The sequence below is a fragment of the Notamacropus eugenii genome, chromosome 1 (assembly GCF_028372415.1).
Source record: "Notamacropus eugenii isolate mMacEug1 chromosome 1, mMacEug1.pri_v2, whole genome shotgun sequence".
Taxonomy (NCBI): Eukaryota; Metazoa; Chordata; class Mammalia; order Diprotodontia; family Macropodidae; genus Notamacropus; species Notamacropus eugenii.
In genome coordinates, this window is record NC_092872.1 from 229,932,998 (window position 1) to 229,946,140 (window position 13,143).

General features: G+C 45.5%; 1 protein-coding gene across 1 annotated transcript; it reads right to left on the reverse strand.

Annotated features, from left to right (window-relative positions):
- Positions 1 to 498: 498 nt before the first annotated feature.
- PPIF (peptidylprolyl isomerase F) lies at positions 499 to 11,684 on the reverse strand. Its single transcript, XM_072628039.1, has 6 exons — positions 11,377 to 11,684; positions 7,736 to 7,766; positions 6,199 to 6,287; positions 3,328 to 3,424; positions 2,518 to 2,593; positions 499 to 2,115 (listed from the first exon to the last, which is right to left on the reverse strand). The coding sequence occupies exons 1-6, from the start codon at positions 11,581 to 11,583 to the stop codon at positions 1,980 to 1,982; spliced, it is 636 nt and encodes a 211-aa protein (XP_072484140.1). The 5' UTR covers positions 11,584 to 11,684; the 3' UTR covers positions 499 to 1,979.
- Positions 11,685 to 13,143: the final 1,459 nt, after the last annotated feature.

A 13,143-nucleotide genomic window follows, 5' to 3' on the forward strand; every position in this document is an offset into this window, starting at 1 on the left:
TTAAATTTCAGAGGTAAGATTTGAACCTGTCTTCCCAACTCCAAGGATCATAACCACTGTGCTATACTTCTAAGCAATTAACAGTCACCCTCTGTTGGACTGTACTCATTCCTTTTGTCAGGGAGTCTTCTGTTTACTTGGGAGTCCTTAAGCAATCTTTATTGCCCTGGGTAAGTCCAACTCACTCACACCTTTCTTTAAGGATTCATCAGATTCACTACCTGTACGAGCCTTTGGCATCTGTGAACGTCAGCACTCACCATGGAAGTGTTCTATCCCATTTCCATTTCTACACCGAGTGGTCACAGGACAGAGACCTGAGACCTGAGACTACTCAGTCCAGGGGGGCTTAGGGTTTGGCCCAAGGTTGCAGAGATTAAGTACCTGAACCCAGCTGCTCTGACTCCAAAGCCCACAGAGTCACTGTAGCATAAACAACCCTTTAAGGTTAATTGACAATTCCCCTCCCCCCAAGATTAGTCATATAAAACAGGCTTCTTTTGTAATAAAATAGGATTTATTTTTGCATTTAAAAATCAATAAAACATTTTTAAAAAACAAAGATTTTATAAATTAAGTTGGCTTCAAATGATTGGCATGTTTTTTATTGAATAGAAACCAAATTATTTACCTATCCACAGAGGTCAATTGTGTCCTCTAGCATCAATGGAGCACCAGTCCCCATCAGTAAACCTTTCATAAGGTGTGCTTTCGATCATTGGTAACTTTCCACACAGACATATAAATTCACAGTGAACAACTACTGCTCACAGCTTAATTCTTGTTTAAACTTGTTTACAGTGATCCATTTCTACTGTTTGGCGCAAGTCTCAAGAACAGTAGAAGCACTTTGTGACTTCACAGTTTCCTACATCCAAGGGAACCTGGCTCAAGTCCATGGCTTGGTGGAGGCTCTGTGGCCCCTACAAATCACAGTCAGGCCACAGGAGACCAAAAGGATCCTGAAACAGGAAAAGGGCTTGAACCCGTTTCAGTGTTGAAAAGACAGGCTACAGAGATGACCGGGGTATGCTAAGAATCAAGTCTCTTCCTTGCCAGGTCAGGACATCAGTTCAGCCACATTAAGTGACATCCGAGAGTAAGGTAGATAAACCTTCATGTTTACAGAAGAGGGATACTGGAGAGATCTACAGATACAGCAGAACCAGGGCCAGGATAACCTGATAAAGAGACACATACGGCCTGGCAGGGAGTAGAGGTTTAAGTACCAAGAGAAAAGATGACCCCTGTTAGCTGCACCATTGGGGAGCTTCAGCAGGGTACCATAAAAAATTAGAAAAGGTGAGAGAAGTGGCAGGGGACCAGAGAGGTTATCTGTGCATGCCCATCAGGAAACTAGAGCTCAGAGAGGAAGTGACATCCCCACAGTCACACACTACGATAAAACCCAGCTTTCACAGATTCCCAGATCAATGCTTTTCAGATCACATCACCCTCCTGCCCCCTGAAAAGAGAAGGCACTTCTAGTTAATGCAACAAATTAATTAGATCTTCCAATTTTGAGGGGAGAAAAATAAGGACCACCTTTTGTCAATAATACTTGTGAATTCTGACTCATAATCTCCTTGGGCCAGCGAACACCCTCTCTTTGTACCAGTTATGACAGACAGGCACCCAGAGACTCCACGTGGTCCATCCCACTTCCCTAACAGGGACCAGCCATACCTAGCCAGAAGTAAGAGAGAGGTCATGAAGGCTCTTAGGAGGAGGTGAGCAGTATGTCAGGCCCAGGTTCTAAGAAGAAGCCCTGATGAACTGGACAGGAAAGAGACCAAGAGAGATGCTCAAAACAGATCTTTACACAGACAGGAACAAAACAGTGGGGTAAGAAAAAAAAATCAGATGCTGCCACGAATTCAGTTATCCCTGGACACAATAAATACATGTAGGGGGAGAGCAGGAAAGGCAGGGAAAGAGAATAAACATGCTTGAGTAACCAAATCATCAGATGGCTGGGGTTAGCTGAGCTGGCCACAGTCTGTGATGATAATTTTCTTAGATGTCTTCCCACTCTTGGAACCATAAGATTCTATCTTCTTCAGCACATCCATGCCTTCCTTGACATGGCCAAACACGACATGCTTTCCATCCAGCCTGTGAAAAAGGGTAGACAACAGAGTGACGAATGGGGACCATGCTCACGCCAAGTTGGAGGCACAGTCCCACCCACTAACTCAAAGTGGCTGCCTCTCTGTCCAGAGGGTGACTGATGGAGTGTCCTACACCTAAAGTGTACAAATACCCCTCTGGCCTATTCTCATCCCCATACTTGTGCTCACCTCACAGACAATTCTACCTGAATGCCTGTCTCACCAACGCCTGAGCCTCAATGTAACTGATTCCGTGTCAGTTCACTTCTCTGGGCTACAGGGGCCTCATCTGTAAAATGGTGGGCTTGGTTTCTGAGGTTCCTTTCAGCTCTAAAACTATGATCTTTTTCTTGCCTTTATTGGCATGAGAAGCAGCCAACCCTCCCACTGAAAATCCTTTACTCACCAGTCTGTCTTCACTGTGCAAATGAAAAATTGGGATCCATTGGTGTTGGGACCTGCATTTGCCATGGACAGGACACCTGTAATAAGAACAACGAGTGAAACCAAGACATCTTGGGATAAAGCCTCCAGCTAATAGGGCAACAAATATCATCAGGGTCTCTGAGAGCTTAAAGAAGACTCCTTAAAGTCAGCAATCCATAAAAGTCCCATGTGGCATTCATATTCCCAACAGATAGGGTGGAGAGAGGGAAACCAACAGGTCTTTCTATCTGACAGATGTGAAGGGTGAGGACAGTGTCAACAGCACTCCTGAGATCTAGTATCAAGGCCAAGGCCAAAACTCACATGGCTGGAACCCAAACCAGAGCCAAGGTCAACTAAATGGTTGCATGAAGGACACTTCCAGACTTTCTAAGATTAGATTTTAGGACATGGAAGAAAAAGTAAATCCCATAGTTTAGCTAAGTGGTTTTCCCAAGGTGCTTCCAGAATTATTTTTTAAAGGAGAGCACATAACTACAAATGTGCTCTCAGAACACATCAGAAAATTGGGAGCTGGGTACCAACCAAATACGCAAACAAGATTGTGGGTGAGAAACATAATCAGTCACATCTCAGGAGGTAGGCAAGTGAAATAATTGTAGCCACAGGCTGGGGTTGCCCAAGGACACTGGAAAAGGAGAAACCACACTGGACAGAACACCTCCATAATGACATGGGGGTTCTTGCCTCCCAGGGCCAAGTAACCACCTCCCACACAAGTCCTCTTTGAGGTGGAGAGGTTAAAGAAGAAAAGGGGAAAAAGACTGACCAGGCCCAACGTGCTTCAGGATGAAGTTTTCATCTGGAAATCGGCTCCCGTAGATGGATTTCCCACCTGTGCCATTGTGATTGGTGAAGTCACCAGCCTGGAGAACAAAGGTCAGATTAGCAGTAATTGGTTCAAACAGGGGAGCTGAGCTGCTCAAGAGAGAGGGCAGCTTAGCCTTCTCTCAAAGTGTCCCCAAATGGAAAGCCAAATGAAAAGGTGTCCCAACAAATGAAAGGGAACAAAGATAAATCAAAGCTTGAATTGTTCCCTGTGAAGAGATCAGCCTGGTTCTTCAGAGACTCTTAAAGTCATAGGATCAGAGCTCTGGAACTCAACGGGACTTCAGAAGCTCCCTACATCTAGTCCAACTGCCTCCCTGTATATATAAGGAAACTGAGGCCTGGAAAGGATCAGGAGGGACAAAACAACAACAGAAGGCTACTATGAGAAAATTATTACCAAAGGAACCCTATCCTTTAAAAACCCTTCCCCCTATTACTGGATTATCCATGCTGACTAATCTTCCCCTAAAAGACAGCTGACTAACCTTCCCCAAAGCACTTATCTATCTATCACAAGAAACAAGCAGAAGAAAGCCCCTAATTTTCTGACACTCAGTTCAGTCCACACACACTGTCTTCCCTTCACAGGGACACTGTGGTTTCCTGTCTCACTCACTCTGGAGCACCATGGCTGGATGCCAGGGACACGTCACTGCTAAGAACACCAGCCTTGCATCACCCAGAAATTTGTACCATGCCCCATGTCATCACATCACAGCATGTCTCCCTGCCCCTCCACCCTGAGGAGGACCAGATTGATATGTATCAACAAATACAAAAGGACAGACAGAAGGAGACGGGGCGGGGGGGGGGGGAAGAGGGGAGGGGAGGGAGGGAAGGAGGAAGAGAGAGAGACACAGACGTCCCAAAACTTCAGTACCCTCTCCAAACCAGCTCACAGGCTCCCAACATATTTCTTAGAGAGGAAACCCTTAATGTAGGGGGTCTAAACCCTGAGGTCTGTAAATTAAATTTTTTTTTTATAACTGTGTTTCAATATAATTGACTTCCTTTGTTATCAGATAGATTTTATTTTATGCACTTAAAAAACATATTCAGAGACAGGGTTAATAGGCTAGAGCAGACACTGTTAAAGGGGTCCCTGACCCAGAAGAGAATGAGAACCTGTGCCCTAAATGGGTTGGACCTGGGGCAGGTTAGTCTGCAAACTCCTGGGCCTGGGCATGCCACAGCATGCTGATGAAATATCACAAGATGATACCAATGATTCAGAGGCACGTAGATTCTGAGTTGATGAAGGTTACCCTGCAACCCTTCCTTCCTTCAAAGAGGCTAAGTGCTACCTACCTAGAGACCTACGCCCCATGTCATCCAACTCCATTCAAGTGAAGGTGAGTGAAACAGCAGGATTCAAAGTTGTCCATGCCTCCACCCTGGTCAGAGGACATCTGGCAGCCACAAGGCAGGACTGCATCCTGAGGCCAGATGAAGACACCCCAGCTCACTCACCACAGCTGCCTTCTACACTTCAACCTGTCCTCAAGTAACATTCCTGAACTTATGTGACTACAGAATCCTTGGTGAAGTTCGAAATAACAGCAGAAACCTTAAATGATAATGTGGGGAGTACAGACATCCTTGGGATAAACAAGTTTTGGGGAAATTCTGAAGCAAGATAGAGGGAATTAAGACTACTTCAAGATGAAAAGTTGTCACATGTAATAAGAAATTTAATAAAACAGGAAACCACATGTTATCAAAATAGCAAATGGTACAACTTGGCCTGTAGCTCTCTCATGCCAACTCTCCCAGGGTAAAGAATGTCAGGGCACCATGGATCAGTTGTAGAGAAACTGAAAGGGATGTCAGGGAAGGAAGACTGACTGTCTCTCTCCCACATGGTCTACCAATGGCTCACAAAAGCCAGGAGCCCATAACTGGATTGGGGTAGAAAGGGTAGGGGGCAGAAGTAGAGTAAAAGGAGAAGAGAAAATGAAACAAAACTCACTTCCATTGGCTCCTCCAAACTCTCCCAGCACTGACTGAGGGCCTCTCCTATATGCTCCCCACATTCTAGTTTGTACATCGTTATCTGTGTTCCTGGCCATCCCTAACAGATGGCTTAAACCTTTCATCAGAGACAGAGCTCAGGTGCCCAATTAAGCATCTTTCCCTTGGAAATTTATTGTATTCTTTTCTTTTCTTTTTTTTGCAAGAAAAGCAGGGTTAAGTGACTTGCTCAGTCACACAGCTAATGAGTGTCTGAGGCTATATTTGAACTCAGGTCCTCCTGACTCTACGGCTGGTGTTCTATCTACTATGCCATCTAGCTACCCCTTATTTTCAATATAGTTTGTATATACTTATCTATGTGATTGCTGTATGCCTTCCACCCACAGCAGATTATAAACTCGTTGCAGGAAGGAATTGTTTCCATTTTTTTTGCTTCTCTGATGCCTTTCATTCAGTAGGTCCTTAAAAAATGTTTGCTAAAGTAAGGCTTGTCAAATTTCTTGCCCAAATAAAACTCAAAAACCTGCCTTGTGCTAAGGTTGTGATGGACCCAGAAGGGATTCCTCATTCAGTCTCCACCGTCCCCAAGATTGGAGTAGCTATTCCAGGGGAGAGAACTCTTTGTTGTCCTTCTCTCACCATTAGCGTACATCATATTACATCTCTCTGGGATCCCCTAAGACACAGCCTAACTCTGTGCCTCCTCATGTACCTCTTCTGATCCTCAGTAACTTAAAAAGTATCACCTCCCCCATCCCCAATTCATTTAGCCACAGTACCAGCCACTTGACTAAATTCCTAGATCAAAACAGGAAAAAAGAGTTTCAAACCTCACCTGACACATGAATGAAGGAATAACTCTGTGGAAAGTTGATCCCTTGTACCCGAAGCCCTTTTCACCTGTGCACAAGGCTCTGAAATTCTCTGAGGACCAAAGAAAACAAAGAATCAGAATTACTTCATTTTTTCACCCAATGTCTCTTCTAACTTTGAGGTTTGTAGAGATCATGGGGTCCATGAACTTCTTCTGTTAACTGTATTTCAATGTCATCATTTTCCTCTGCAATCCCACTTATTTTATGCACTTAGAAAACATTCCGAGGCAGGGTCTGTTGGTCTCACCACACTGCCAAAGGCGGCCAGGGCACTCCGAAAATTTAATGAGAAGCCTCTGTCTACAGGAAGTAACACAGGTCATCACCCAGATGTTGCTACCATTTTATTTAAGGTTACACTGGGTCTACTTTGCCTCTAGTACAGGCTTCTATACATACATGTCTCCCCTATTAAGATAAGCTCCCTGACAGCAGGGATAATTTTATCTTTGATACCCAGGGCTTAGCACAATGCTGGGCACAAATCAGCACTGAAAATATGCTTGATGTATGGATCATACCAGGGCACTCTTCAAACCTGAGACGAGAAAGCAGTGTACACTACAGAGGTGAAGAACCCCCACCTCGGGTCCCATTTCTGCCCAAAGTAAGCCCAGTGTCTCCCCTCTCTGGGCCTCAGAGACTGGCACCAGATGATCTGTTAGAGTACTTTCTTATTCTATTATTTCAAGATAAATGCTGGGAAGCTAGCCCTCTGATGAAGAGATCCAGTTACAAAGACAGAATCACATTTTCCTTTCACTAGAGCTTTAATGAAGATTTAATGGAACAGAATTAGCATATGGCTCTACATAGTTGGGTCCAATACTTTACCTTCCCTTTCTCAGAGGATTCCACAGCCCAATGGGGCTGGTTCAATCAACAAACCCCTAAAAGAGCTCAAAAGAAAGACTTCTAATTTCCCATGTCTCTGGAAGGCCTACAGAAAATAAGCTGTTCTAAAATGCCTTCCCATTTATTATCTCATTTAGAGCACAGAGAAGCGATATCAAAACTGTACAAGATTTAGAAGAAATGAAATGGGCTTCCCAGACCATCTTGTTCAGGGTCTACAAACACGTTTTGTTTTTTTACTATTTTAATAACTGTATACATTAACATAATAGGTTTCCTTTGCAATCCTTTGGATTTTAATTTATGCATTTAAAAATATTATTCTAGGAAGGGCTCCATAGGCCTCATCAGACACTGTTAAAGGGGTCTATGTCCCATAAAAGAAGAAGAGGCCCTGGTCTAGTTCATGCCCCTCACTTTAAAGACCTAGCCTACTCTGCTCATCTGAGAGATGAGCAAACAGAAGGCCAGATAACAACTTCTGGATTCCCAGTTACTTTTCTTTCCAGAGGGCCATGCTTCCTCCCCACCTTGGAAGTCAGGACCTCAGACCCCACGGATGCTCAATAGAATGGCAAGGGTTGAGTATCTTCACTTTGAAGGATGGATGAGCCCCTGGCCTTGAGTGTTCACCAAACTCACCTGCAGTCTTGGGCACCACATCTGCTTTGAGCTATAGAGAAGGGAAGGGGGAAAAAATAGAAAAGAATGAGTCAGTTTGGGGGCACATCCAAGAGAATGGATCTCATGGCACTCAGCAAGGGGACAGCCCTGGAGTCAAGAAACCAGAGTTCTAGTTATAGCTGGGTCACTAACTAGAGGCTGACCTTCCATAGGTCCATTAATTGATCTGGGTTTCAAGTTTCCTCATCTATAAAATGATGGGATTGAACAAGATGATTAGAAGCAGCATGATATCATGAAAAGAACACCAGATTTTGGATCATGGGAATGGGCTTCCAATTCCTGCTCTGCCCTTTCCTACCTGTATGACATCTGGACAATTCCTTAACCTCTCTGAGCCTCAGTTTCTTCATCTGTAAAATGTGGGGGTTAGATCAGATGGCTTCTGGGATCCCTTCCAACTCTGACAGTCTATGATTCTACTAACTTGGAATTATTATTGTTGTAAACAGGGCCTTGTAGTAGCTAGGTAACAGGGATGCAAAGATGGAGGAAAATTATAAGGTCTCTTCCCTCAAAGAGGTCACTGAGGGGGAAAAGGCTTTGCCTCCATGGAAACTTCAGACTGATGGGAATGATAGTCTGACCTAGAAAGACCTAATTCTAGTCCAGGACTGGATTAATCCATATTCTCTCCCCACTACCATCTCAGGTTCTTTTATACCTGAACCAAACAAACCTGACCTGGGTTGAATACCACTTTGGACATTTAGTTATAGCGTGAAAGCTGTCATCAACATCAAGTTACAACCTCTCTGCCTTCACTTTCCTAACGGTAAAAGGGGCATAATAACGGCATTAACATCATAGGGTGGTTAAGGGTCAGGTCTATAAAGAGCTTGGGTAAAATTTTAAACACAATTTGGGAGCTACAATTCATATTATTTTCCTTAATGGTATGAACTAGCACCAAAAAGATAAGTGTATATTACTGAGAGAGACACCACACCGGCATCCACTTTCTGGATGCCACCAAAGCTGTTTTTCAAGGGACCCTTAACTGGTTAGGGTCTTTAACATGAGGGGAGGGAAAGGAAGGCCAGGCGATAAGGGCAGAAGTGCTTCAAGTTCATTTGCCCAGGACTGATTGTCATAGGAGGAACAGGGGGTGGAATCCTTGACCAAGAGCTTTCCTTCAGCCCAAAGTAACCTCTACCCACTCCCCCACTCCTGCACCACACCTGGACCACTCCATCAGGCCTTACAGTGAGAGAGGAGGATAATTCACAATGCAGTCAGGCCCTGCTTCTCTCACTTACTAGCTGTATGACCTTGAGCAAGTAACTTAAATTTCTCTTCCAGTTTCCTCATCTATAAAATGCAGTAACAATGCCTGCACTGCCTACTTCACACAACTGTTGTAAGAAAAATCCTTTATAAGCTTCAAAACCCTATAAAAATGGGATTTTTTTCTATAGTATTCTAAGCTGCAAAGCTCTATAAACATGTAAGTTTATCATCTTTCCAACACTTCCACACTTGACGATTATCTTATACAACCAGCTTACAGGTTCCTGAAAGGCAAAAATTAGAATAATAATAGCTTTTATAGAAATAAAAACTAACATTTATACAAATCTTACTATATGCCAGGCACTGTGCTAAACTCTTTATAAGTATTATTTCACTGATTTTCACAACAGCCCTGGGAGGTAGGTGCTGTTATTATCCTCGTTTTATAGTTGAGGAAACTGAGACAAACAGAGGTTAAATGACTTGCCCAAGATCATTCATTATGTCTTTTCTTCTTATAGGTTCTCAAGATGTCTAGCACCAGGGCTGAGCTCACAATAAGAGAACCCCAATTTTAAGGCCAGAAGCTATTTTACTAATCTTCTAACAGATCCTTCACATTTTATAAGATGAGAAAATTGAGGTTGAGCACAGGAAAAGCGATTTGTGCCAGGTCAGAAAGCAAGTTAGTGGCTCCTGACTCCTAGTCATCCTCCACATTTGTGTACCGGCTTGAAACCTTTTCTAAATCTACTAATACTCACAACAATCCTGTGAAGCAGGTGCATAAATATGTCCAATTTACAGACAAGGAAACTGAGGGATGCCCAGAGGTTTACATCAGACCTGATGGAGCATTCAACAACTATTTGTTGGATTAAAAGGCTACTTGATTCAGGGTCATGATGACCACTTTGGGTGGCAACCTTTGAGGAAAGGCCCTGCCAGCTCCTATTCACACAAGCCTAGGACAACTACTGCCATGCCTTGGCTCCAGGTTATCACTGGCTGTCCAAGTCATCTGAGGGCGGGTGGCTAGAGAAAGCAAGGAGCCTCTGAGCACACAAAAAACAAGAGTCCTAGGCAAGCCTAGCTCCAACTAGTAGAATCAATAGAAGACAAGGATCTCATTCAGCATTTTGCCAGCACAGGACACTGCTTAGTTCTCCCTGCTCAACGGAGCTCTATGCCTTCTCTCATACACCCTTCATCCACCAGCTTCCCCCACATTGCTGAATGGAAAATCAAACTGTAAAGTCACTGAGGCAAAGGAATGTGCCCTATCTATCTCTACTTCTGTATGTCTCTCAGTGCCTGACTCAATCCTAATTAATCAAATAAATCTGCAAGAGGCCATAGGCTATAATGAAAAGGGTCCCGGGCTTTAGTTAAGGAAACTGGGGATCAAATCCCACCTCGAACATTTACTGGCTGTGAGGCAGGGTCTCAAGATTCTCAACTATGGGGATCATTAGAGGTACTACTAGCTACTTCACAAAGTTGTAGTGAGGGAAGCACTTGATACATTGTAAAAACTTATATAAAAGTGAGTTATTATTACTATTATATGGAATGAGCTAAGTGAGGATGGCTAGTCTCAAACCTCCAGGACTCGAAATTCCAGGGCTTTATGGGGATGGAGTTGCGGACTCCAAAACCCACACAAGCAAACACTTATGCAAATAGTTGCTGGGGCCACGTGACCCTCGGTGGTTTGCTTTTTTTTTCCCTCCCCAACCTAGGAGCCAAGAATTCTGAATCCTCTCCCCAACCCCCAAAGCCAGAGCTCCTCTCCCGCTCCCTTGGAAGGGCAATTAGGCTGCCTAGGGCGGGGATTCCTGATAACAGCTCTACCCAGCAGTTCTTCATTTTGACCTTTCCCGTTCACCTCTGCCCCCTAGTCCCCCAATCCTTATACAGTGGGGCCAGACCTGCTGGCCCTTGACTTCTCCGGGGATGACCTTGAACTAATTTTCCCAATGTTTCTCTCCCTCCACTCCCGGGGAGAGAGGAGCAAGGCTTCCCAACTCCCCCACCCCTGCCTCTGAAAACTTAAAATTCATAAAGTTGGGGGGGGGGGGTGACCGCTGGAAGACAGACCACTTCTCCAATCTCATCAGTTTCCTCATTTCTGATACGAGGCCCGGAGTGATTGACAGACTCGTTTAAGGCAGATGCCAAACCCGCGGTCCAAGCGCCTTCCCACGACTCTCCGCGTGAAGGGTCCGAGAAGCTGCCCGGACGGTGCCCCCCCTCCCTCCGGGACCATCCCCCCAATCAGAGGGCCAGCGCCAGGCCCCGCCCCCTCCGCCCATGACCTTGAGCTGGGGCCGGCCCGGCGCAGCCCAGCGCGGCTCTGCACCCACCTCCAGCACCACCCGGCCGAGCGGCTGCTCCTCGGCGCCCACGTCCAGGTAGACGAGCGGGTTCTTGGCGGCCCCGCCGGGCCCCGAGTCGGAGCTGCTGGCGCTGCTACGGGCGCCGCGGAGCCGGGCGAGCGTGGGGGCCGCGGAGATCCGCCGCGGGGCCAGGCCCAGGCTCAGCAGGCGGGGGCCGGCGCGCAGGGCCAGCATCGCGGACCGAGGCGCACGGAAGGCAGGAGAAGCGGGGAACGGAGAGCGTGCGCACGGACCGAGGGGCGCCCGCTGCGTCCTGAAGCGCGAAAGGAACGCCCGCCCCTCCGCACTCGGGCTTTTAACCCCGCGGCGGCCCCGCCCCTGGGCGTGGGCATGGAGGCTGGAGGCTGGGCACACCTACCAGCCTGCCCGCGGTGACTTCCTCCAGCCGGGCCTGGGGCACCTGCCCTGGCTTTCCCATCCAGGGCTTTTGTTGGGCACGGGAGGGGGACTTCCCCTAGGATTGCCTCATCTGTGCGCAGGGAACTTCCGAATGAGCAAACTCCCTTCACCAATGCGAGTGGGCACTTTCTGTGCAGTTTACACTCAACACAGGTGCCTACTGTGATAACACAGGTGCCTACAGTGATAACACAGGGTCACAAAAACACTATCAGAGGCTGCGCTGGAGTCCAGGTGTTGCCCCGAGGTGAACACTGTCCTCCTGGCTGTTCTACGAACAAGACCCTCCACCTCTCAGCTCTCTACCATGCCTGGAATAGCTCTCCTTCCTCCACTCTGACTACTGACCCCTCGGCTTCCATTAAGTACCAATTAAAATCCTATCTTTTGTTGGAAGCCTTTCTCATCCCCTCTAATTCTAGTGCATTCCCCCTATGGTTTCCTATTTATCATAAATATAGTTATTGTAATCGTTAAGTCGTTTTAGCCCTGTCCAACTCTTCATTTTGGGCTTTCTTGGCAAAGATACTGGAGTGGTTTGTCATTTCCTTCTCCATCTCATTTTACAGACGAGGAAACAGAGGCAGATAGGGTTAAGTGACTTGCCCAGGGCCACACAGCAGGTAAGTATCTGAAGCCAGACTCATACTCCTCAACAGGAGTCTTCCCGACTCCAGACCCAGTACTCTATCCACTGCTATCACCTAGCTGCTTGAATACAGCTTGCATCATATAAATTTGTTTGCATATTTTCTCTCCCATTTTGTTATAAACTCTTTGAGGGTTAGAACTGTCTTTTTTCTCTTTTTTTAATCCCTTGGCACATAGTATACACTTAATAAATATTTATTGAATTGAATTGAAATTGATTAATTGATTCCTGATTCCAAAGACAGCTTTCTATCCACTGGCATACAGTGTGTTGACCTGGAAGTTTGGTTAAAAAAAGACAAACAGGCTAAATGCATATTGTGTGTTCCCTTAAAGCTAGCAGTTACATGATCATGGAGCCAGAAAAACTTCTGGCTGACTAATACAAGAATGATCAGGCTCAAATCTGTTTTAGGACAATCCAAGATTGTCTGTGTCCTTCAGATTTGTGGTCTGTATGAATGATTAACTATACCACGAGAAAGGAATTTCTTAATTGCATAGGTTGTAAATATAATAAGATAACAGAGATGACAAGGTTTCTATTGAAATCACGACCTGAGGGATCTGTGTTTTCTTTACCATTAACATTCCATGACATAGTATATGTCCCCAAGATATTAAGATATGGAAAAAGTCCCATCATTCAAGATAGTGTCTAGGGTTAAGGGCCTCCTAAGGAAT

Excerpts from the sequence above, each read along its gene's own strand:
- PPIF (XM_072628039.1), bottom strand. The coding sequence starts at position 11,583 with ATGCTGGCCCTGCGCGCCGGCCCCCGCCTGCTGAGCCTGGGCCTGGCC. Across the intron at positions 2,594-3,327 it reads CCTGAAGCACGTTGGGCCTG|GTGTCCTGTCCATGGCAAAT; the intron begins GTCAGTCTTTTT and ends TTCTTATTACAG. Across the intron at positions 2,116-2,517 it reads TGCACAGTGAAGACAGACTG|GCTGGATGGAAAGCATGTCG; the intron begins GTGAGTAAAGGA and ends CCTTTTTCACAG.